Here is a 25,600-nt window from a genome sequence, read left to right as displayed (position 1 = left end):
TTCAGTAGTTTCTCCCCAAGAAGGCACTCAGGCATGTCACTGACTCACACTTTGGGGCTAAGGATGGCTGTGAAAGACTGGCAAGAGGAAAGGCAGCAGAAAGGCAGCTCCAGAATCACTACTGATGTGACCCTTTGAAAAGACTGAGAGAGTACTCCTGGGGCTGAGGGAAAGTTGATAACATTTAGATCTGTACAAGGAGCTTTCTCACCCAGCTCCTTGCAATAAACAGGGCTGTATCAGATAAGTCCAAGTGCCCAAAACAATTCGTTGGGGCCCTGAGATGTCATGAAGGCAGATGACCCCTGCAGCAGAGGCTCTGCAATTTCTGGTACACTTTGGACCTGTAGTAAGATAGTAAGATCCCTGCAAAGACAGCAGGAGAATTAGGGTTTTAAAATGAATGCATCCCTGGCTTCTGCAATTTAAATAGCTATTCTTGGAGTCTGACTCTCTATGTCACATTCAGCTTACCCTTCTCTGTGCCACCCATTTAGAGCCAGTGCAAGTAGACTGTGGCTGGTCAAGCATGCAAGAAAATCTGCTATGAGTGGCTGACTGGGCTTCTGAGTGATGGAGAAGGCTGCTGAGACCTCCACTGATATGGGATTATGGTGAAAATAAATAATGAACTGATCTGATAACACTGCAGCCAGAACAAATTATGCAATCTATGGCCATGCCTGCAGGTCTCTGTGATGACACAGTGCCAACATTTTAACTCCATTCACTAAAGCAACTCAAGCTCTCTCCATGTCAGGGCCATGAGAGCAGGTGGATGCTCTGCACTGCTGTGACGTTAGTCCATAGCATGATTTCTGCTTCTTTGGGGCTGGATGTCAGGGCAGTGTTGACACATCCTATCAGTGATGTTACCAAGTTCTACACAGAATGGTTGGGTTGGAGAGACCTTAAGGCCCACTCAGTTCCACCCCCCTTCCATAGGCAGGGCTGCCACCCCCAGCTCAGGCTTCTCAGGGCCCCATCCAACCTGGCCTTGAACCTCCAGGGATGGGGCACACACAACTCCCTGGGCAGCCTCTGCCAGCGCCTCACTGCCCTCTTAATAAAGAATTTCCTCTTAATATCTAATTTAAATCTCCTCTCTTTTGGTTTAAAACCTATCGCTGCCCATATAAAACCTTTTCCTAGTTGTGAGCTTGATTTTCAGGGGGTTATGAGTCAAGAAGGACACATGGTGTTGGCAGGAGACATTGTGGATACTGCAAACACAAGATGAGATGTGCCTTCTCAGCTCTATAGACGGTAACTTGCCAGTGCCCACTGAAATTTAATAATTCAAGGTCTTAAGTGACAGTTTCCTCCCAATAAACCTAATTTGCCAAAGCAATAAATAGCAGCAATAGGACTAGAGAATAACCTCAAGTCACACCAGAGGAGCTTCAGGTTGGATATTAGGAAAAATTTCTTCTCCAAAAGAGTAGTGAGGTGCTGGCACAGGCTGCCCAGGGAGGTGGTGGAGTCACCATCCCCAGAGGTGTTTAAGAAACACTTAGATGTTGTACTAAGGGACATGGTTTAGTGAGGAAGTACTGGTGGTAGCAGGATAGTTGGCCTAGATTATCTTGGAGGTCTTTTTCAACCCTGGTGATTCTATGACTCAAACCACTGTAAGGCTGAGCAAGACAGGAGTAAAAAGAACCAAAGGCACTTCTGTTCTCATTATCACACTCAGCAAGAGAAGACCCCAGCATGTGCAAGCCGCACCTTGCCAAGCCAGAACCCTATAAAGAAGATCAGACTTTTTTCCTCCTGTCTCCTGTCCATCCATCCACACTAAAAAAACCCTTCATTAATAGAAGGGCCTTGCCTGCTGAAGATCTTACCTAACCAGCTGTTACCTCAGGACACATGAACTTGCCTCACATCACCGCTTTGAGAGGAGGTTGTTGGATATCCAATAAAGCTCTGTGTCTCTTCTGAAGAGAAATTCTGTACTTGTGCCTGATACAAACTTGATAAGGAAGATGCCTAGCGCCGTTAATCAGTACAGACTTAGCACAGACACATAATAAGTGTTACATCATAGAAAAGCAGGCGCTATCTGCCTCTCTGAGAGCTGGAAAGTTAGCAGGCAGACACAGGCACGGTGCATATGTCTCTCTGGGGCAGGCTGTGCAGCTCGTAGCTCCACAGATCCGTTTGCTGTTGTGCTCACAGCCAACGTGTGCACCCCTGGCTGTGCGCGCACTTTTTTTCTTCCACAATGTTTGTATTTATTATAACACCTTGGGAAAGAAAAGGGTGCTGCCTTTTCAAAGTTAGATAACTGGCCCAGTTCTTTGCAGTCGGATTGGCTGCGAGAGGCCCTGTAAAACCGTGCTGGCCAGCAGCCCGGCCCAGCCCTGCTAGGCTGCGAGCTATTTCCACAATTGGCCACTTCAGAGTGGGAGTGGGGGAGGTGAAGACAGCTGGGCAAACTGCATCTCCACCAGGCTGCTTCCCTTCCTCCTCAGGTTTTCTCAGCCGGAGTTATTTGGCAAAGCCCGCTCCGGGCGCCTCCGAACCCCTCTCGTGAGGTCCAGGAGAGTGGGTTACTGCGCTGGCAGCCAGGCTGCTCGCCCTCCCTTGGCCTCTCTAGAGCAGTCCCGGCACAGGACATGTCAGTCTGCAACAGCTCTGGGGGCCCCGCTGCCCTGGACTTTCCCGAAGTCTTGAAGTCCCTGCTGGAGTACTCCTTACCCTGGACCAACAAAATGACAGGTAGGACGGAGGGAATGCTAGTGGGTCTGGTTTTGTTTCTCCTTAAACTGCAGTGTGAGAAGGGGGCAGAAGTTTGTTCACTGCGAGCTTTTCAAGGGTGTGCTTCCTCTGATCCCAAGTGAGCTGGGAGTGCTGGGACTGAGCGTGGCGTGTAGCTCGGAGGAAAATAGCAGTGATGGGTTGATTACAAAATCCATCAGGAGTGCTGAGCTCCTGATCCTTTTAATCTCTCTTCTGAGCTACATCTTGGAAGCCCTCAAAGCTTTCTGGACAGACAAGAACTGGGTACAAACCTTTGTGCTCATATAGGAGCAACTTCCAGGATTTCTATCCATGCTGCTTAGTGGTTAATGACTGCTCTGTTTCTGGACACCGCTGCTCCCCAGATGTGCACTGCCTGGGGTGGGGTGCCCAGCTGGCTGATTCTGTGCAAACTTCGTGTGTGATGCTGCAGTTGTTTACTGGTTGTAAGCTGGGGTACAGAACAAAACAAATGCTGTGTTTTCTTTGCAAAGAGCACTTTGATACTCCTAGGCTTTCCCACTCTCTGTGCAGCCTCTGAGAAAACAGATGGAAATGATCCAAGAAGTTGTTTAGTCTGTGCTTCTGCTGGGCTGAACGATTCTCTCCTGCTGGGCACACTCCAAGCGCCCATCACATAACTCACAGACTGGATGGCTTTGAATGGGATGCCACATGCCCTTGGCAAGCAGTTTTTTGGTCGCTGTGTTGTAATGATTGCTGCCCAGTCCTAGCAAGGTGTGTGGGAACACCTGGGCACCACACACTCGTGTCCAGGCATAAGCAAGCTGAACTCACTGCAAAGAACTGCTGAGTTGAGTGTTGGGCAGGGAGCTGCCAGAGGACAAGGCAGTCAGCTTGGTAGTCTTTAGGGGGTGTGTGAGCCAAGGTGGGAGCAGAAAAGCCAGGCCTACAGTGCTGAGGGGAGCTTTCCTTTCGCCCTGATTGTCAACAGGAAAGAAGAATGCTATGGTGGAAAAGCAGCTGCCAACACCCGCTGGAATACAGAAAACTGTGGGAAAAGGCAAGGGGACATGCCCATACCTTCTGGAGGCTTGTTTTATCACATTACTTCTCTGCTCCCATCTGCAAGCTTGCTTGGCTCACTCCTTTGCTGAGACTTTGTTACCTGGTGTGCTTACATACCACACATGTTGGAAACAGGTCATGTTTTCAGGGCTGACTGCTGCCCAGGTGGAAAGCAGACCTGGCTGGAAGGCAGCAGTAATTGACAGAGGTGCCTCACATGGCACAGAGCCTTGCAGGGGCTCAGCTGAAGTTTGGCTGGCCCTTTGGGACCTCTGGTCTCCACAGCCAGGTGGATTGAACTAATCCAAGGGAGGAGTGCTGGCAAGATTGGTCTGTCTGGCAAGAAGGAGGAGCCGTTGGAAATCAATGATTTGCAGAGGGAATAATTTCATTTTAACTGAACGTGGTTTATTTGGCAGCTGAGGTTGCTGTCTTACAGCAGCTTTCATCCTCAGTCCTGGGACCACCCTGCCTCTCAGCATCATCTCATGTAACCCTCAGAATTGTGATTATTATGCCACTTCTCTCCTGAGCCCAGTGTTCCCATCACGTCCCACTTCCCACAAAGCTCAGTTCTCCCTCCTGGGTCTCCATACCTACACACCCCTGTTCTGTTTTTGCTGGGTCTTGGCCCTGTGTCTGAAATGAGGCTTCAGACCTCCCAGCAGAGCTTGCTCGATGTGTTCCGCCCTGTGCCTAGCACTGGGCTGCTTTCTGTTTGCCTCCCTGCTGCATCAAAGCCGGGCTGTTCTGCATCATCTGTCCCCTACAGTGACAGCCAAGGCCACTTCATTCCTCTCCTCGCATCTCATTGTCCCCCTCTCTTCCTCCCTGGCTGCAGAGCAAAATACCAAGTGTAAGGATCCAGGCAGATCCCAACTCAACCGGGAAGGTACAGCTGATGGAGCAGTGTCCACTTTGTGCTGGCAGTGACTTGAATCCCTACTCCCCTGGGGCAGAAAGGAGAAGCTGTCAGAGCAACCTCCCTCCTTGCTGGTGGGGCAGAGCCAATGCCTGGACAGGGTGCTGTGAGAAGGAACCCACAGGATCACTCCGTAGGACCTCCTGCCCTCGGGCAGAACAGCTAACATTGTGCAGGCCAAACCCTCCCCAAGCAGAGTCACGAGGCAGTGGCAGTGTAGAGTGAACTTTAGCTTCAGCAACTGCTGAGCTGGGGTGAAAATGGGCTGGAGAAAGAGCATGGTCAATCTAAAGGGAAAATCCCTGGAGGAAAGGCTGCTGAGTGGATGTAGCAACCTCCATTCACATGGATGCCACCCAGCAAAGTATCTGCCATTTAGATCTGCAGGGGGGGATGCACACAGAGCGCATTCCTTGAAGGAGCTATGTACTGTACTGAGACATAGTATCATCCCCGGGGGCTTCCAGCCGCAACAACAATGGAACAAAGCAACCCAGAGAGCTGGAGCTGAATGGGGAGCCTACAGCCTGCCCCACTTTAGCCAAGTCCCCTCACCCTATTCATAAAAAGCTGCTGCTTCCCAGCCTTGCTAGGTTGTGTTCTCGTTACCACCTACCATTTAGCTGTTTACTGGGTAAGGGCTTTACTGTAAGCTAGTTGCCCCTTGCAGAGCTGCATGTATTGCCTCTGTCCTGTGTGGTCTGACATCTGTCTTTCATTGCCCCGCGTGAAGTGCCATCCCTCTTCCACTCATATGATTATTTCTTCTGCCAACTGAGCTTGGCAAGGCAGAAGGAGTCTGTGAAAGGCACGTGGCAGCCCTGGAGCACACCAGGCAATGGAGCATGACCTGTTCTGCATGCTTTTGCAGCTGGGTTTATCAGCTGCAGTGATACGTTAACCCACACTGCTCCAGCATCCTACATTCACCAGGTGGCCTTCCACATGCACTGCCATTGTGCTGCACTGTCAAGGAGATTCTGTCTCCGGCCTATGCAAGAAAAGCAGCTGGCATTTAGGGTAGCGTGTGCTCCATGTCCCTCTGGGTTGGACAGCCTTTGCCTTGGAGGTCTGCAGAGGTGCAGCTGAACCAAGGCTGAACTATTGCCTGCCAGGAGGGAGAAAGCCCTTTTAGGGGGTGAAGCTCTCTGCCCTTTCAGCCGTGGTGCTGCAGGGTGCAGAGGGGGCTCACACAGAGGGGCTGCGTGCCCATTCTTTTGGCTGCTGTGGGCAGGTTTGCTGCGGCAGGAGGTGGTGGCTGCTGACAGGAGAGGCCTGTGGCTGTAGCGCTGTCACTTCTGAGCTCCCTCGTTCCTTAGAAGCTCCTCACGCTCTGCCTGTGCTCTCAGGGATGAACTTGGCCAAACGTACGTCTCCCTGAGTGTTCAGAAGCTTAAATCCCAGCACGAATCCCTGCTCCTGGAATAGGAGGCAGGCTTAAGGGCTGCTGAGGTTCCTCCTGGCTGCTCACGCTATTTGGGGCACACAGCGGCTGCACTGCAATGTAGGGCAGAGGGAGATTAAATCCGGGTCGTGCGGACACGGCGATCCCGGGGCTCCAGACGAGAGATATTTAGAGATCCGTCTAACCGCCGTGACGCAGCTCCCTTAGCGGGGCCCACAGGGTCACCGGGAGCACCCCGCGGCTACACCGTCTCCGCAGCCGCTACCGATCGCCTGAGGCGCGGTGCGTGTGGGGGGGAGGCTCTCGGTTCTGCGCAGGCGCCGCTCCCCCGCCGCCCCCGCGCGCTCCCCCCGCCCGTCCCGCCGCCTCCGTGAGCGGCTGGGGGTGACGCAGCGCCCCGCGGGAGGGGCGGGGGGCGGGGCCTGCCATGCTAATGAGCCGCCGCAGCCTGCCCCTGCACGTGCCCCGGAGGGCGGGGGACGCGTGCCCGCGCAGGCCGCGGCGGGGCGCGGTGGGCGGAGCCCGGCGGCGAGGGCCCGTCCCCAGAGCGGCGCGAACCAATCGGCGGCGCCGGGAGGGCGGGTCGAGCGGCGAGGGTCGGGGTGGGCGGCGCCGCGGCGCTCGTGAATATTGAAGCGCTAGGCGGGCGCGCATGCGCCGTCCCGCTCCAGCTGCTCGGTGTTGCTGGGTCCCGGGGTGCCGCCGCAGCAGCCTGGCGCCGCGCGCCGCGGCCGTCGGCGACCGTTGAGAGCCCGTCAGGCGCCCGGCGGCTCGCGGGGAGTATGCCCGGCCGCGCCGCGCACCAGGAGGCGGCGGCGGCGGGAGGAGCGGCAGCGGAGCCCGCGGCAGCCGGGGGGAGCGCGGGGGCCGTCGCGCAGCAGCCGGAGCAGCAGGGCCTGGCGGGGGCCTTCCCGCTGGTGCTGAAGAAGCTGATGGAGAACCCCCCGCGGGACGCGCGCCTGGGTGAGCGCGCGGGGGCGGCGGGAACGCGCGGCACCTTCATCCCCCCCCCCCCCCTCCCCTCTCTCCGTTCCCATTCCCCTCCTTCCACCGCCGCCCCCCCTCCCCCGTCACCGCCGTCCTCCCGCCTTAGGGGCGGGCCCGGTGCGGGTGGAGGGGTGGGGATCCGGGGGGGCACCCCCTGCGCCCGCTCCGTCCGCCCTGAGCCCCGCAGCGTGGCGAGGGGTGCGAGGCGGGTTACGGGCGCTCCGGGTGCGTCGAGGCGGCCAAACGAGGCTTCGGGTGTTGGGGGGTCGGTGCGGGCCGCGCTGCGGGAGCCGGCTGCCTCCGCTGCCGCAAAGTTGGGCTGGAAGGAGCCTTCAGGTGTGTCTGTCTGCTGGCAGTGCTGTGGGCAGAGCCTAATCCCGAAGGGTGTGCCCGCTACCTGCACCGTCCTGCCCGGCCGGGGCTCCTGCGGGCAGCGTTGTGCAAACGGGGCTGGCTGCAGCCTTACAGCGCTGCCCTGCACAGTGCGGGATCCTTCCCAGCCGTTGGCGCATTATTTCCTTGCTCTGTACTGCATAAGCCTATTTGTCTCGTGATTCTGGCAAATACCTTTTTTCTCCTTTTTGCTTAAAATAAATAAATAAAAAGGTCAGCATCGGATAGAGGTTGGCCGTGTTGCTATGGCACAGGGTGCTGCAGTGCATCTGGAATGTCCAACATTATGGCAGTGCCGAGGTTATTATCCTCACCCAATACCCTTTAGAGGTGATAGTGCTATCAGAAACAACCTCCGGCGGTGTGTGCTGACCAAACAGGATATGGCCACTTTGTTTTCTATGGCCAGCATTTGGAGCTGTGAAATTCGCAAACAAATAAGGATTTCATGCCTTGCACTGCTCTAAAATGAGCAGCATTTAATTCTTTTCCCCTTACCAGATGACCCCGTTCCAGCTTGGGAAGGCACACAGCATGACCCTGTTCAGCTTGCTGATGGGCCGGCTGAATTCTGATGACCCCCTCCATTCACGCTGGGATGAAGCTCACGCTGTTCCCATTCTTGAATTTCTCCCTGGGCTTCTTTTAGTTCACCTGGCACTATTTCATTTCATTTCACGCTCCTTGAAGTGTGTTGCTTTGTTTGTTTTTGATCCCTCGATGCTTCAATTCTCTGCATGTTTGTAAGACAGAAAAAAGGCATCCCTATTAGCAGGTAACTTCTTAATTTTACCGAAGCCTTGTCAGTACAATTGCAACTACCGACTTCAGAGGATCCTTCATTTATTTTCTGTTCCTATACAATACGTGGATGGAGCCAAAGTGTCAGCAGGCTTTCTAAGAAGAGCTCCTATGTCTTTTGCCTGTTGACAAAATACTATTTGCTGTATTATTCTGAGATAAATGGTATCAAGTAGCTGCAGTTGTGTCCATTTATAGTCTGCACGAGCTTCCTATGGGTTTTCCAACTGCCCTGGGTAATATGACTACCCAGTACTTGAGCAGGCTTTCTAATCCTTCTGAGCAACAGCAGAGGACATCCAGTTGCAACTGAATGCCATCATCTTGAATGCTCTGCCACGGACTGAGTATGTGCAACAGCACTTGTTGTACTTGAGCAGGGCATAAGCGTTAAATAAATAAAAGATAGTAATTCAGAATAATAAAAGTCTGTGTAGTGAAGGAAGGGGGATTAATATTCTGGAGCAGGAGCGTAGGTCCTGCCTATTAATAATGAACTGCTGCGTACTCTCCAGTCCAAAGGATGCTTTAATAACCAGTTGCATGCTGCCGTGGCAGGAATGCCTCAACAAACATCGCAGTAATGGGCATCAGGAGTACATTGCTCTATAACCTGCCTCGTTGTGCTGTCACAAATGGGGGCTGAAGGTCTGTGGAAAAATCAGCCTTGGACTATGCAGCATTTTCAGTATAATTTTGCAAAATATTTGTGATGAAGGGGGGCTTCCTCAAAAGCGTGGCTACTAGTAGTGGCCTAAACGTCTGTATTGCCTTGAGGTAAAAACAAGCATGTCCAATAAAGCTCTTTCCAGCTTGCTAAAATAACAGCATTTCCAGCTGTTAGTGATCTGGAGTTCTTGCTTTTCATTGCCAAAATTACTTAAGGTAAACTAGTGACCTCTCTTAACAGCAGATGTACAGGCCAGTTAATAGGTCATAGTAGCAGAAAATGAGGGACTAAATCAGACGTGAGCTTTCAGCTGCAGAACTACAGTCCAGATTTACCAGGGTGACCTTGAATCACTGCAAATGGAGCCTCTTAGGATACTGCAGCTCTGCTGTCAGGTAATACCTGTTTACACTATAAATATCTTTGGAGAATTAATGGTTCAGGTCCCTGTGCTGGGGCAGGTGGAAACTTTCACCTCAAGATGCAAGAAGTTAATTAGCGTTTCATTAGATATTGTGTACGCAGCAGGACGTCGTGCAGTAGGAAATAAAGATTAAATGAATTGAAAGAAAGCCAGTGGGAAAATGTCAGTGTAACAACGATCACACAACACAGTTCTATCTTCTTATGCATAATGTTTGAAATACATGGGGACTCAGTGTGCCTGCTAACAGCTGCTATTTCAGCTGTGTTTCAGATATTGCTGCTAGAAGTGAGGGTGGAGAAAGAGGAGCGTAGCTAAACAAAGGCGACACTGGGGACTCAGTGCTTGTCCAGTTCTCAACGTGTAGCAAAAGGAATGAGGTGGTCCTCTCATGCGAAGAAAGGATCTAATTTGATGTGAGCCAGGGACAGCAGCAAGAGGAAGTTGGAAGGACTGCGGTCTTTTTGGGGTACTGAAGTACAGCAGGATGATGGTGCGCATCTAAGGGGCTCTGAAATTCTTAAGAGAGCCACACATGCCTGCAGTATGGCATGTCTTCTGTGGGGGGAAGGGTTGGCTACACACAACAACTAAGCTTTGTATTTTGAGGTGTTGCGTTAGATGTTGCAATGCCCATGCGCTACTGGCTTGTGTTAAGGCTTGCATAGTTTATAATGGAATACTGATGTTTTTAAGACCAAGGGGTGATGACTTTTTGATTCAAGATTCACGAGTTGTTTATCGAGTTGATAAAAAAAATAAAGCAATTTATAAAGAAATCATCATTGTCACTTGTTTTGTATTATTGCAATACCGTACACAAGCCCTGGTACAAATCTGGGTGGTTGTGTTGGGCAATATGCAAACCTTATGGGAATGTACTATCCTAGATTCAAAAGGTTGATATAAAATGGCTGTTCTGATTTGGTGGAGTGTGCTTCACTAGTGACGTCATCTTTATATGTGAAACAGAGCAGACAGCATCTCTTTACTTGCTTCAAGCGCAAGCTGTTTGGATCATGGCTCATAATCTGAACGTTTGCTTTGCCCTGGAAAAGGTAGGAAAGTTAGTAAAGGAGTTTATAGCGAGGGTAGGTGTTGGGAGGTGGAAATTCAGAGGCAGTGGTGTGAGGTTGTGAGGGGAGAGCCCCATAGCTGCAAGGAGGTAATGTTAACAAAGCTCAGATTTTATGTGCCCTTTAGGTACTCATTGTTAGTCCCAAGTCTGCAGCCAATAAGTATTTTCTCACATGTTTAGATTAGTAACTATCTCTTGTATAAAATGTTCAGGTTATGGTGGATGGAAACGATAATTTATTTTGTATGGCAGTGCTGCTCTTTGAGCCATAAAAAGCTCTTTCAGTCTCAGTTCCGTCTTAGCTAAGGCAGCAGTGGAAGGAATGCCAGTTTTATCAAATAGGCTTTATATAAATAGGCTTTTCTGATTTAGAGCACAGCTTCAACCACACTCCCACCTCGATGAAGTAGAATACTCCTTTAGTGTATTTTAGCTGGTCTGGAATATCCTATTGCCGAGGGCCTGTGCATTTTGTCAGGCTGATGTGTGTGGATGCTGGAGATCTGCTGTTCCAGTGTATGTTCCTGCAGCCCTTGTTGCCTCAGAGTGGGTGTTTGTTTCCTTGACAAGGTGCAATTCCCAGTTGATACAGCTGCACCGGGTGACTGTTCCTTTTGATGGCAGCGCTGGCTTCAGTAGTCGCTGCCCTAGCATTGCTTCTGCAATGCTTCCATGCAGTGCAGGTAGAGCTGCATGGCTATGTGGAGAACTGGATCAGGAACAGAACTTGGACTTTTTTGGCCAATTTATTTTTATCTCTTCAATTATGTAATTATTCCATAGCTTGAGTTTTCTGCTTGGATCCTGTCCCAGACAATTGTGAAGATTCAGTAGCTATGAGGAACCTAGAAACATCCATTTTTCAGTATTACATGCTTTGTAGCCTAGTAAATGGAGAGCTCATCGGTCTTTTCTGGCCTGGGGGTGGAGGTGTGGGAGTCTGCCTTATCAGACATCTCCCCACAGAGTAACAATTGTGTGTAGGTACACTGAGCTATCTATAGTCAACAGCATTTGGAGCTCTTACTTTGCACGGACATGCTGAGTCATTTTAGAAAGGAATGCATCTAAAATACTCAACAGTAGTGGTCCGGGTCTCTGATGTGCTGTGGACCCTTCTAGCTGATTTTCAGATGCAGTCTGAAAACCCTTATTTACTTCTGAATGTCTATCTAAATTATTCTTGGCACCTTCTTTCCCTCGTGCATAGAATAACCTACTCTGTTTCCTCAAAGTTCTGGCTTTGCTTCTGCTGTAATTCTGTGTCAGGACATTCACTTCCCCATCTTCCAGGACAAGTCAGGAAAAGAAATGAACACACAACAACAAAACCAGTCTATTTTGCAGTGACTAGTGAATAGTAAGTTAGATGCTGTATTACAGTGCACAGCAGAGTTGCTGATCTTCAAGGCTACTCAGCTGTGGTCCAGCCCTCATGGGGAGGTAAAGTACTCCATGCTGAGCTACGTACAAATGCTGCCTTTCAGCGTCTGTGTTTTCAGGTGATGTCTTGAGGCAGAAATATGGTTTACTGAATTTTCTTCCATGGGATTTTTTATTTTTTTAAGCTGCAACTTGTGCAGTGACCTACTTGTATCTTTCAGATAAAGAGAAGAAGATAAAGCTTGAGGAAGATGAGGCAGCAGCTGCCAGCACTATGGCAGTCTCAGCTTCCCTCATGCCACCTATTTGGGACAAAACTATTCCTTACGATGGAGAGTCTTTCCACCTGGAGTACATGGATCTGGATGAATTTCTCCTAGAGAATGGAATTCCTTCCAGCCCTACTCACCTGGATTTGAACCAGAATCCACTCATGCCTGTGGCTAAGCTGGAAGAAAAGGAGCCAGCCAGTGCTTCCACTGGTTCTCCTGTGTCTTCATCATCTACTGCCGTCTACCAGCAATCTGAAGCAGCGTCCAGCACAGGTAGATGGAATTGTTTTGATTCTTCTGCTATCAACAGGTGCCTCTTCAGACCCAAGAGGAGATGTGCTGGCCCACCGATGTCAGTTGTGGCAGGTTAAGTAATAAAAAAGTGCTCAGCATTGCCCATTCATGAAGATGCTGCCTCTTGTCTTCCTCAGTCTCCTTATTGGAAAAATGAGTGTGCAGCCTTTCTCCTTTGAAATCAGTGGAGCTGGAATGCCAGCATAAGGCATTTGCTTTCTTAATTTTGTTTATTTGGTGAGAAGCAGGGCATGTTGTGAATTTAGCTGCTCAGATTGTCTTCTAACAGGTGTGATAGGTTGTGCCAAGTCACTGGTAATGCCTTGGTGGCTTGGTTTGTCCCTCAAATAACAATGCTTAATTGGAAAAAATAATAAATAACAAAGCAGCCTTTCCTTGTTGGCTTATGAAACTGGCAAATTGACCTCTGGAAAAGGTCTGCTAGTGGTACAGTTCAATATTCTGGGTTGCTTTGGAGAGGGAATGGTAGAACAAAGGAGCAAAACTACGTACTTAAGTGGTACTGAGAGATTTCTGCTTTTGATGAGTAGCGCTTGAGCTAGATTTGGAGCTTAAACTTCTTAGCCACTCAGCTTGCACAGTGCTATTTCAGGAGCAGAGTTTACAGCAAGTATTTTGCTGAGGACCTCCTCCTGGGAAGCGACGCGAAAAGCAAAACATGAAACTCTTTCTGTAAGTCATAAGGTGTGTTGTTTGTTTTGTCTTTTTTCAGGTGGCATTTGGAAAGATTTATTCATTGGTCTCTGCTTCAGAGTGCACTGACATTACAAACTTCATGAACTTGAATTGCTAAGTGATAGATAAATATGGCAAAGTTCATGTGAGCACAGTCAGGCAACTTGTTGGGGCACTTCTGTTCCCATGTGGCAAGGTAGTAGCAAGTAATTAAATGTGTAGCAAATCTACACCTCTTTAGTCTCTTGGTAATGCCATGGTTTGAACTCGGAAGGACCTCAGTGTTTGGTCAAGCTTTGTTTTTTTCTGTGAAGTTTTCAAGTCACAAATCTCAGGCTGATACAGTGTCCATACTTAGAAACACTTGCCCTAGCAATGCCGAATGTGCTGGACTGCACAAAGCGCTTTGGGGAAGTCTTAGCTTTTGTCCCACACCTGTCTACTCATGTCTGTTAGTCTGGCAGATGTTCCTGGAGCTTGTGTTACAATGGACATACAGTACCAAGCATTGCATTAGAGAAATATCAGGTAGTGCTAGTAAATACTAGCTGCAACAATAGAGGTTGCGCGGCTTCTGAGTTAATTCTCTTCATCCTGCTGAATGTGTTGCAACTTCTGTTTTTGCCAGAATCCCCACCGCAAAATGAGAGAAATACACCCAGCCCCATTGATCCTGACTGTGTAGAAGTTGAGGTGAATTTTAACCCTGACCCTGCTGATTTAGTGCTGTCCAGTGTGCCTGGCGGTGAGCTTTTCAATCCTCGCAAGCACAAGTTTACTGAAGAGGACCTGAAACCACAACCAATGATTAAAAAAGCAAAGAAGGTTTTTGTCCCAGATGAGCAAAAGGTAACAGATTTAATACTGCAGACTCTGATCGAAACTTTTCACTCTTTGACCAAACATTCACATATAAAGGTAACATGCTATACATACATGACCGGGGAAAAGCACTGCCAGAAATAGAGTTGGCAAGTGAACTGCTGTTCTTGCTGTTTTGCTGGTTTAGTACCATGAGATATTTACCAGGCAGGAGCAACTTAAGATGATGTGCACAGAAATGAGAAGGACTATCAGGTCACATCTGCATCAGCTGCGCTTTGAAGGCCAGTGTTTGTATTTGCCCAGCATTATGTCTGTTGTAGCTTTGAGCAGACAAGAAGGCAGGCTGTTTTCCTTGGAACTTCATTCTGGGATTGAAATTAAGAAAAGGGCAGATTTCAGTTGGGCAATTTAGTAGCCAAGTCTTTTATTCTCCCTAGTTCTATTAGAGCATCTTGTTTCTGCTAAAACAAGACTTGTGTGTGATTATTGGCTGTATTTTAGTGTCTGAGTCTTATGACCCAATGAAAGAAGTTCTCACGTGTGGTGTGTAGTGCCCTTACAGGACAGAGGTGTTTATTTGATACAGAATGTCGGTTTGGCATCTTTTTTTCTTACTTCTTTTTGCTACAGGATGAAAAGTACTGGACAAGGCGAAAGAAGAACAATGTGGCAGCAAAGCGTTCCCGCGATGCTCGACGATTAAAGGAGAATCAGATCACAATTCGGGCAGCCTTCCTTGAGAAAGAGAATACGGCCCTGAGGACGGAGGTTGCAGAGCTGCGCAAGGAAGTGGGGCGATGCAAGAACATTGTTTCTAAATACGAGACCAGATACGGACCCTTGTAAGCACACCCCTTTTCCTTGTTAGGGCTCCTTGTTTTAGCCTCTTAGACTTCTCTGCCTTCTGTAGAGACTCTCAGAAATAAAGTTTGTGGAGGCTTTGCCATTTTGCATCTATTAAAAAACAACCAAAAAAAATCTGTTGACACAACATTCAGACACTTTTCCTGATGATCCCATTGCCCAAAACCTTAGTGTCTGTATTTACAACGTTAGCACTAATAGAGCACTTTCTGATATCACACGAAAGAACAGATTATCCCGTCTGAGGGAATCTATATGGATTCCTTGTGACTGGATGGAGCTTTTGCTTTCTGTTCTAATCTCCCGTTTTTTAAATGGGGGGGGGAGGGAGGAAGCAGAGACCAGAGTTCCCGTAGGCTCTTTTTTCTTTTTATTTTTTTTTAAAGAAACTCCTCCTCTTTTGTACCTGTGTGCCGCCTCCCTGCCCCAGTCAAATTGGGAAACGTAATTTGATGTTGCTGTGCAGCATCGTGAGATTTTCCTCTCCCATTTAGAGGCACTCGAAAGCACTCTCTTCCTGTTGAAGAGGAACAGAGAATCTTTAGGACAGGGAAATAATTCCATCTCTTGTGGAAACTGAGATCTCTACCTTAAGCGTTATGAAAACGACAGGCAGTACAGTGTTGATAAAATACTGCACAAACCTCTTGATAGGCTCTAATTCTGGGTAACTTCCAGGAGCCTGGAATAGAGAACACAGGGGGTCTCTCACTTTACAGATGACTGCAGAATGGATTTGGATTTTAGGCTATAAATCTACCACCACCCCTTTTTTTGTCCCCCAAGGAGAGACTTCTTCCTTGGATTGCTGATGAAGCAGCGTATTCATCAGAACTGAGGGGTAAAGGAGATGGTGTAGCTTAGACAAAAGAAGTCTGCCTCCTTATGCTGAATTTGAGGCCCATCTGTTAAGGAAATGCTTTTAAATTTTTTTTACAAAGAAAACTTCTTCCATAGCATGAGAAACAGATAAACCAGCCACTGTTACTTTGTTGCACCTTACCTGTACAAAGCTTTTGTTTGTTTCTTTTTGGTTTTGTTTTTTGTTTTGTTTTGGTCCTTTGCCTCCCAAATATGCTATGGAACAAGCTACCAACAGTACACCTCCATATCTCTTGTGTAGCAGTGACTGTGGACTTTCTGTGCCCTCTGGTTCTCTCTGTACCATACCTCTTGATAGAAAATTAATATACAAGACTTGCCCTCTTGAAAATAATCCATTCTCAGCACCAAGTGCTGCTTCAACAGTACATGCTGCTAAAAGAGAACTATGTTGTGTGTGATGTTGGAACCTTCTCCATGACCTCCAGCTGCAAGAACCAGAAGCTTTAACAGAAGTATTTGTGCAGAAGTTCCCTTCTAGACAAGAGAAGCTATCTTAAGATAGCGGTTATGTCAGAACTTCTAAGCTATGCTTCCTGGACTAATGCTTCTGTTAGGGAGTGAACAAGAGGTAGAAGATGCTGAGGACACTTTCCAGTTCCCCTCTTGAAATCTAAAAAGGACATTGAATCTAAAATCTAAATCTTGAAATCTAAAAAGGAGGTTCTTTTCTGTACTAAAGACTTTGTGCCCAGCTTGTCATTTAAACATAATGGAAAAATTGGTATGAATTTAAACCAATTGTGAGTTGACTTCTTAAGATAGTGGAGAAGCAGGCTAATCCAGTGCAGTTAAAGTAAATGTATGCTTTGATCTCTCTCCCCCTCTTTTACGTTCTAATTAGACCAGAATGTCTGTTCATACCACGTTGGTCTGATTTCTTTCAAACCTACTAAAAATTGTCACCCTTTCAGCAGGGGATTTGCTTTCACAGGGTGGTGTGTGGTGGTGGTGATGGTGGGAAGTATATTATAAATAAATTGTCACACTTAACACTTTGCTTTGTTTAAAGTGACTTATCTGATTCCGAGTGATGCAACTTTAAAGACTTTTAAAAACAAAGAAACTAAAAAGCACACATGAATCGCCAGTCTTCAGAGTGAGCAGTGAAATCTTTGAGGTGTCCCAACACAACTGACGATGACCCTGCCTGCCTGCTTGCCTGCAAGTACCCCATCTGAACTACCCAGGGCTGGGCATGATGAAAAGTGCAAAGTCTCCTTAATTCTGTATATGGCTTTCTTATCTGTCTTTCTCACTGTAACTATGAACTACAATAAGCTTACTTGCTGGGGTTTTGTCAAGACGCTCAAAGTTCATGTTTCAAAGTCTGTTGACAGCCTGTGTGAGTAGTGACTGTTTTGGCACTCAAGTGGAAGAAAATAGAGAGATTTAAATGGAAGTGTCTGTATATATTAAGAACTGCTATACTTTAAAACTTCTTTCCCCTGCAGTAGAATAAGTTATACCTAATGCTGCAGCTTGCTTCTGGTACAGCATAGCATCTTGTGGAGTATTGTGAGTGCAGAATCAAAGACAGCAGTTTGTGATGTGTAAGGCTTCCAGTGCAGAGTAATACAGCAGATGTACTGAAACAATCCAGAAAGCGCCCCAGTGTGCCATACCAAGGCTTGTAATAAATCTCTATCAAGCGGCCTGTGTAAGAGAAAAACACTGCTGTAACCTGCCTGCTCTTTTTTTTTTTCAAGGCTCACTTTCTTTAATGGTGTCTTGCTGAAACAAAGTCTATTCTTCTGTTACGAGTTAGCAGTCGTGGACAAGGTGCTAGTCTGATCTCCATGTCTTTTGGCAGTGTAAGACTACCAAGTGAGTATTAGTGCCAGCAAAGCAATGGCTGTGAGCTGCCATACTGCAGTTTGCTCTCTATTGACTACATGAGAACTGCAGAGGAGAAAGAGTACTTCATCTGTTTGACAAATCTGAAGCAGCTGATGACTTTGCAAAGGTACCGTGGGCACCTTAAGTACCAAGACCCTTCCTTGTGCTGGTGTGGGAGAGTAGATGAAAGCTTAGGCAGATTGTGGAGATGATTATTGTGTGTAGAAGATGGGAAAAGTAGGTGGAAGTTCCTTTGTAACAGCTTCATCAGCCAAACAAAAATCTACCTTTATGGTGAGGAAGGTTAAGAGCTGCATTTAAGTGGGAAGAACAAGTACTTACTTTCTGGGAAAGTAGCACAGAACTGTGCTGAAGCCTGTAAGACAGGAGTGAATGTTTGGTGTATTTGTGCTTGGAGATGGATGAACGGCATACACCTCAAGAGAAATAATCCCAAAAGCTTTCAGAAGCACAGGTGCCTGGGTTACAAGGCACAGCTAGTTACCAGCTAAACCTAACACATAATCAAGCAAGTATTCTGAGTTAGTGTTTACCCAAGAGATACCATTCTTCAGAGCAGAAAAGCAAAGAGAGAAAGGTGCAAGGCAGCAGATAATGTTGTACCTTCACAATCCAGAATTTGTAACTATTTTGTTTTGAAAACGTAACCTTTGTAAAGGACATCTATATTAAATGCACCTATTGACCTGTTATTTGTCATGGACCACGTGCTGGAGTGGAGAAAGTACTTCTAACTTTCGTTGGTTACAAAATTATACTGGGCGCACAGTGGTCCTTAGTGGTTTGGAGGTGATCTCTGAGTATGCTCAGATGGATGAACAGTTTAGCTCTGCGATGCCAGAACGTCGGCGTATCTCACTACCTGTAGCAAATATTGCAGGTTCAAATGGATATTTTTGGTATGTGCTGTTTTTCTTTTCCCTTTATGTTGGTGATACTGGCGGCGTGTAAATATAGCAACTCTTTCCATTCATCATTTCTACATTTCCAGTTGGCTTTGGCTATTCTTGAAAGTGGCGCTTCCTGCTTAAATCAAAGCATATTGTAACTGGGCAAGGAGTTGCTAATCCTTCATTGGGTCTTGCTGTCTTACTGCTTTAGGAGCATGATTGAAATGCCAATACGCTGTATACAGGGCCTGGTTTTTCAGTGTGCCACGCTATTTTAACAGCAAACTAGACGGAATAGTATGTGCAGTTCTATTTTTTCCTGTCGTATCAAAGGTTTACACAGCGGAAACTAACAGTGAATGATACATATATATTTTCCTTTCAGAGAAGACTGTTAGTAAATTCTCGCACTTCCCTGTAGAACGGTGCGTATCCACACATCCCATTTCATGTATCTACAGGTTGTGAAACTGGAAAATCACACTTCAGGATAAATATGACTGATCTTCTGTAGCTGGAGATTATCTTTTTTGGTTAAGAATCAACATCTTCAAGGGTAGATGGGAAGGTGATGACTACGAAAGGAGCATGAGCATTGCCACATGGCTAAGTGATGTGTAGTGCTGATTTCCTTTCTCAGCTTTTGCAGTCTTGGGAAGTTGAGCTTACTGCTTCAGAGCGCTCTGCTCCCTTCAGAAAGATCCACTTAGTCTTGCTTCTTTGACGAGGATGACCATCCTATTTGTTGTAAGCGATAGCTTGAATACATTTTCCATAGGGATCGTAAGACCAGTATTGTTTTAGCTCAGTCTATGTGTTAAACGATGCTGAACTGACACTGTTGGTGTCTGAAGTTCTCTGTCCTTGGAACATGCTACATAGAGGCCGTAAGTGTGTCTAATGCCAATATACCCCAATTGCATCCACAAAGGGACCATCTCCAAGGGAAGGGAATAAGGGGAATGTATCTTGGAGCATCGCTGCAGGGATTGCCGTTAAAGGGAGCTGTTTTTGACAGCCCTACATTCATTAAGAAATTGATTGAAATCAAACAGCACTTGCTTTCAAAGTGCATAAACTGTTGATATTGGCAATTGACTGTTGTCTTATTCTACAGAAAAAATGGACAGTGAATAAGTGATGCACAAAACTTACTGCAGTACTTCTTTTGTACATGGCCTTCTAATCCACACAGTTTTGTTTCCATGCAGTAATGCACCTTGGTACTTAAAAAGTCCCTAGAACTTTATCCTTTCACCTGATGCCAAGATCTGTTCCCGGTGAAGCCACTAACAAAGATCTCATTAACTTCCATAGGAAAAAGTCTTTGTTTTGGTGAGTTGAGCATCAAGCTTTAAGCAAGCCCTGGGTTGGGTGTATTGGTGTTACTCCGGAGCGCTCTGTGCTGGGATCAGGTGGATGTATCCCTGATTGCAAATGTCATGTTCATAAACTGATCCTTCACTGATTTGTTCACACTATTTTGATGCTCAGACAGTCTGAAATCCTTTCCCTTCCTCCCCACCTCTGCCCGGACAGGGTATAAAAACGTGCTATAAACTTGTGCTGGGAGAGGGAATGATTTTTGTTGTGGCTTTTTCTTGTTTGGTTGTTTCTTTTCTTAAAAAGAACGTGATGTGGCTTTTTACAGCTCTTTTGGTAACATTTTATGTCATTTCTGACAATGTTCCTTTTCCCTGCTGTGCTTTTTGAAAGCCCAAAGTATTACAGCTGTCAGAATCACTTTCAGTGTTAGCTGCAGGATTGCTACTGATTTTAACAACTGTATTTCAGGTTGAGGGGCGTAGTGGAAGGCCAGCAATAGCAGCTCAATAAACCATTCTTGTGTGGGGAATTTTTCACACCCCCCCTGCAAAAATATAATTTTTGCTGTTTTGCTGGTTTAGTACCATGAGATATTTCAGAATCAGAAGAGAATATCGCTGCCTCAGCCTTGTAAACCTCTTCAGGATAACGTGGCTCTGCTTCTTGTGATCAGATGCCTTCATTTTTAGTGAGAGTGAAGCTATCTCATGCCCTTTAAAACCCAGACAGACTTTCATTTGCCCTTACTGTTTTAGCTGATAAGCAGGAGATGAGAAATGCAAACTTACCTTAATGCATAAATCTTTTTTTTTAATATAAGTAATCTACATCTAAATCCAAAAGCAGCACAATAAATCTGTCGGTGCTGTTGTTTTGCCTTTGCAGTACTGGAAGATACTGGCCAGCTTTCTAGATTTTCAGCTGATTACTCTGATCTGTATAGCTGCCACTGTAACGGGGTGGAGATGGATTAATTCACAACACAAGAATGGGAAGAAGGTAGAAACAGTAAGCCTGACTTCTGTGGGAATGCTCACATAGCGCTAATTGAGAGACTGCAATGATTTAATTGTCAATAAGGCAGATTTGTCATGCAGAAGGTTCATTTTTAGCTTGAGAGTGTGCTGTCCCCTAGGAAGGCCCTTCTGGAATGCAGACTTCAAACTCAAGCAACTACGGGGAAAAGGGAATGCTTTGAGGAAGATATATATGTAGGTAAACATAAAAATACTTGTCAAGTAAAGCAGAAAGTGGGGAAAACGGAGTACCACACAGTACTGACCCAAATTAGGCTGCTGAAACCAAAGCCTCACTGTTTAAATTCGACAGCAGTTTGGATCCCCGTCCTATAGAATATTGTTTAGGCTTTAAGAAACTTGTTTAGGTTTGGGAATCTCCTTTTCTTGATCTCACGTCCGCAGTTCAGAACAAAGTGAAAGGAATATAGAGATGGGGGTGGAGAGCTACTGCAGAAAGGCACAAACAAATAGCCATCGCTTGAACGGGGTGTGCTGTTGTGCCAGGACTTGACCTGCCCACGTGAACTGATAGCGCTGTGAAGAAGTTACTATCTGAGGCCCCAATGTTGTAAGACCTCAGTTCTGCATGGGATGAGCCCTGTATCTGTAGAGAGCCACGTGGACTTCACAGGATCTATTTTGGAATGTGAAGCTCTGCCCAGGCAGTCAGCTGCAGAATTGTGTCCTTAACACCGTCAGCTGTAGCTATGAGGCTGTTCATATTCAGTGTCATTTGGGTGCCTGTTACATAGCCAAAACCCTTGTTACATCATTTTCCCACCCAAGGCATGAGCAGAAGCCCTTTGCTGTACAACACCTGTAAACGAAAACAAAATGTACTTCACATCCATCTAGTAAATTAAGGCATGTGATTTTTGGTCTGTGGGTCTCAACAAACTTTGCTCGTGTACCTGTCTGAATGTTTCCTTAGATCTGCAGCTGTGTCTCGGTGAGAAGGTACGGCAGCATTTGTTTTCCCTGGGGAGCACAACAGCAGCTCTTATCTGTCACGCTGCAGGTGACCGCTTGCTGCTGGCCAGGACTGTGGAAGGATGCATCCTCTGCACTTTGATGTGAAGTTGTCTCAAATATGGTGATTAACATGACTATTGAAATACTGTATTTTGTATGACTTAGAACGTGTAAATACACTTTTAAAACTGATCTGTTCTATGAAGTAATAAATAAGTGCTTCCATTGTAATTCCTGGGTATTGTTAATGCTTCATGTAGCTTGATTTGGGACTATTTTGTTATTTTTTTCCTAAAGAACTACCGAAATCAAAAGCAAGATTGATGTCGTGGAGTTCTAGTCTAGTTGTGATGATTTCTATCAAGACAAAATGTGTTAAAAACTAAACCAATGAGATACATAAGCAGAGAAACTGAGAATTTGAGGGAACTGATTCTCTTCCAGTCTTTCTTTAAGGGTAGTCACCCATGGCACCGATAACTGCGTTCCTCCTACCCCATTAGCCGAGCAATTAATCTTGTGTGTGAGTAGCGTTGGGAAGGTGGCCGTGTTAAATGATTAGCGATGGAGAAAACCGAAAGGGTTTGGGTTTGGGGCTTTTTGTTTTAACTGTTCTCTCTTTTGGCTTGGAACAGGTCTGCCTCCACTCTTCAGCCAGGCTGCACAGTGAGCTGTTGTTACCGAAGCTCATTTGTAACCTAGATAGCCTACATCTCTATTAGATACGTTATGTATATAGATGACACAGGTCCCTTGTCCTGGTTTTGGAGAGGGAAAGTAATTAATGAGTTGAGGTTTTGCTGGATGCTGCACGGCTGGAACTCTCATCAGCTTTCACAGCTTGTTCTATCTTGTGTTAAAAGAGGAACAGTGGAGCAAGCTGGGTTGATGGTTAGACTAGGTGATTTGACAGCTCCCTTTCAACCTTAACTATTCAAACCACAGGCAGCCCGTTAGGAAACACCAACGCTGTGAGGAGGTGTGGAGACCGGTCTGTCGGTCTTCAGCCAGGAGATGAGCCTGTGACAACAGCCTCTCCAGCCATAACATCACTTCTTCGTCTTCGATGCTGTACTGGGAAAAAATCTTTATCAGCTGCTTCTGTGGTGTTCCATAAACAACAAAGCTACAGCATCATTTGCAGTGAGCACGGATGATCTCTTCCTCCCCGCCAACCCGTGTCTCTAGGCTATAAAATAGCTAAGCATATGTGCAGGGTAAATTCTGTTCCTGTAAGGCTTCTTCAAAGACGTGCAGTCTGAACTGAATAGTCAGAGGGATCTCCTATCCGCTATATTTGGCCTCAAGTTCTGTTTCCTCTTGGATAAGAATATTTTATTTGGCTTCAGACGTGGCACTGATCTATCCCAGCCGTTCCTTGGGATGGGTGATAAATCTGCGCAGTATTTATATGACAGACAGATGAACCTTAGTTTTACCACGTGTTGAGTAGTCGAATGTCTTGGATGCCCGCTCCTAGACGTTGTCTAAATAATCCCTGTCAACGTGGCTGCTTTTCAGAGCTGCCCACAAAGTGCATTTGAGATCATTCTGTCTGAGGGATTCTATAGGAATGAAAGAAATAATAAAGGTTGTACAGTGGCTGCGTTAAGCTGGGTGGCCATCAGTGGTTTTAATTTATATACCAATCTTTTGTCCCAAACTACTTATGTTGTACATAAACCTACACATTCTTGGCAGCTGATAGGGGAAAATAAAGGTGCTTTAAACAGCAATCAAATGAAGAAAGGGCATTTCGAGTTGGTGTTATTTTATATTTCCATTTGTGACACTTTTTAAATTGTATAAACCACGGATTTGAATTCTCAAAGTCTTCAGCTTGGATGTCGTGAGCGGTTTCAATCCTCTCACCTCTCTGCTCAGAGCTGGTTTTTAAGAAGAATAAAAGCTTTTGTTTAAAATGTAACATTTTGACTGTATTCAATCCTGTTAGTAGCCTTCCTTTTTCAGAAATAAATAAAAAGCATATTCCACTACGCAGAGATTTGGTAGTTTTGTTCTCCAAGTAGCCACCCGTGTGCTGGTACGCATCAACCACCAGCACCACACCTGCAACATGCACTGAAGTGGGTAGATGCTGAAGAGCTGATGGCTTTACCATTCTTCGAGTGGTAAGAGATGCCATTTATACGCTCAGTTCCTTTCAGGAAATGGGAGTGCTTTCTCCTACTTGTAGCCATTGGTGATCTGAAAGCTGGCAATGGAACAAAAGGCAGCCTCTTAATCAGCCTCCTTCCTGTTACACACTGCGGGGATCTGCTGACTTCAGGCCTCGAACTGCATTCCATTTTCCTCTTTTCTCCTCTGGTCTGCAGAACGGCAGGGAAAGGATCTGCCTCCTGGTTTCTGCTGCTCTGAAGCAGCAACTGGAATGCAGCAGAGGGCCGGAGGTCGGCTCCCTCAGCGCCGGGCTGTGGGCGCAGGGCCTGGGCCGGGCCCGGCAGTGCTGCCAAATGGCGGCGCGGCGATGTCATGGCGGCGTCCTGCCGCCAGGTGGCGCTGCGGCAGCGCGCAGTGCTGAGCAGGGGCGCTTCCCCTGTGCGTGGCCAGGGAGCCCTGAGCGCCCCCTGGAGGTCACGCTGTGCCTGGAGGAGCGGCGGTAACCATCCGGCTGGAGGAGGAGGGAGTGACCTTAGTGAGGTTACATGGGAGATGGGCCGGACCAGGCGGGACAGCCGTGACATTTACCCGGCACGGCCCGCCCCCAGCGCTGCCGCAGCCAGGAGTCGCCGAGCCGGCCGTGCTGCTGCGGGGAAGGGCTGCGGGAGGGGCTGGGGGCTTCAGAGGGCAAAGCGGCGCTCCGGAGCCCCGTTGCTTGCCACGCTGTGCCCGGGCACGGCGCCGTGTGCCCCATCTCTGCCTCCGAGCAGCACAGAGCCACAGATAGTGCTGACTCGGGGCAATTCCTGAGCCAACGTGGCATGTGCAGGCAGGTCGGGAGGACGGAGCCTCCCAGCCTATCTCATCCCCGAACACGTCCCTTCCTCCCACCTTCTGGCCAGGAACTGAGCCATATGTCTGCTCGCTGTAGGATCCTCTCCTCTTCCAGAGATCACCGGCTTTCACGCTATGTAAGCCGGCAGCCAGACTGCCTGGGGTGACGAGTGACTCATTGCGGTGCGGTTATTTAAAGGCTGTCCTCCGAGTGCCAGCCACGTGCCTGCGTTGCGCAGGAGGAGCAGAAAGCCCCAGGGATGGCCGCAATAACTGTGTCCAAACCCTCAAACTCAGCGCAGGAGGTGGCCGTGTTACTGCCCACCACTGCCCACTGTACACGGTCCACTGGCCGCTGGCACCGAGCGGGGCTGTGCTTCTCCCAGTGCTGGAATGGGAGCCAGAACCTCAGCCCGAAGCCTGAGGCAGCTGTGGGCTTCCAACAAGCAGTTAGGAAATGGATGTTCTCGCTCGTAAATATTTATGGCATATTCTAACTACTCCCTGATGTTTTCCATTAGGGCTGACATCCCAGAGTGATGAGTAAGCCACAGCCAATGCCCTTCTTGGAGCAGCATCACTCCGCTTGGCCCGCAGTGTAGCCTGGCCTGTGGAGGAAGCTCTCCCTGCTGGCACCACAGGGACGTGGGGTTCAGCAGATGCTGGGGTTAAGGCTGGACCTTGCCCTGCTGAGAGGTGGTGGGACCTTCAGTCTCTGGGACTGCTCATGGTGCTGTTGTATAGATGTGGCCCTGCACCTCCATGGGGATGTCCTCACCCCTTGAGCCTACATAGCATGGCTTTTCTCATTGTTATCATACAGCATTCCATAGAATCGCAGAATTGTTAAGGTTGGAAAAGACTATAAAGGTCATCCAGTCCAACAATCAGCCCGTGCTGGTGATTGC

The 25,600-nt window shown here is 47.5% G+C and overlaps 1 protein-coding gene across 2 annotated transcripts; it reads left to right on the top strand.

Moving 5' to 3' along the window:
* The first annotated feature begins 2,399 nt into the window (after nt 1–2,399).
* On the top strand, nt 2,400–23,734 carry TEF (TEF transcription factor, PAR bZIP family member). 2 transcript variants are annotated; one of them, XM_015860949.3, is made up of 5 exons: nt 2,400–2,724; nt 12,059–12,382; nt 13,728–13,948; nt 14,555–14,766; nt 16,683–23,734. In XM_015860949.3, the coding sequence occupies exons 1-5, from the start codon at nt 2,622–2,624 to the stop codon at nt 16,702–16,704; spliced, it is 882 nt and encodes a 293-aa protein (XP_015716435.1). In that variant the 5' UTR covers nt 2,400–2,621; the 3' UTR covers nt 16,705–23,734. The 2 variants fall into 2 exon arrangements, with proteins under 2 accessions (XP_015716435.1, XP_015716416.1); XM_015860930.3 differs by lacking the exon at nt 2,400–2,724 and adding an exon at nt 6,672–7,064.
* Nucleotides 23,735–25,600: the final 1,866 nt, after the last annotated feature.

Source organism: Coturnix japonica, chromosome 1, assembly GCF_054131305.1.
Source record: "Coturnix japonica strain WE chromosome 1, WE-NBRP24, whole genome shotgun sequence".
Lineage (NCBI taxonomy): Eukaryota > Metazoa > Chordata > Aves > Galliformes > Phasianidae > Coturnix > Coturnix japonica.
The sequence above is the reverse complement of the archived record's forward strand: the minus strand, read 5'-3'. Positions and strand labels throughout refer to the sequence as shown.

Excerpts from the sequence above, each read along its gene's own strand:
- TEF (XM_015860930.3), top strand. The coding sequence starts at position 6,884 with ATGCCCGGCCGCGCCGCGCACCAGGAGGCGGCGGCGGCGGGAGGAGCG. Across the intron at positions 7,065-12,058 it reads CCCGCGGGACGCGCGCCTGG|ATAAAGAGAAGAAGATAAAG; the intron begins GTGAGCGCGCGG and ends TGTATCTTTCAG. Across the intron at positions 13,949-14,554 it reads TTGTCCCAGATGAGCAAAAG|GATGAAAAGTACTGGACAAG; the intron begins GTAACAGATTTA and ends TTTTTGCTACAG.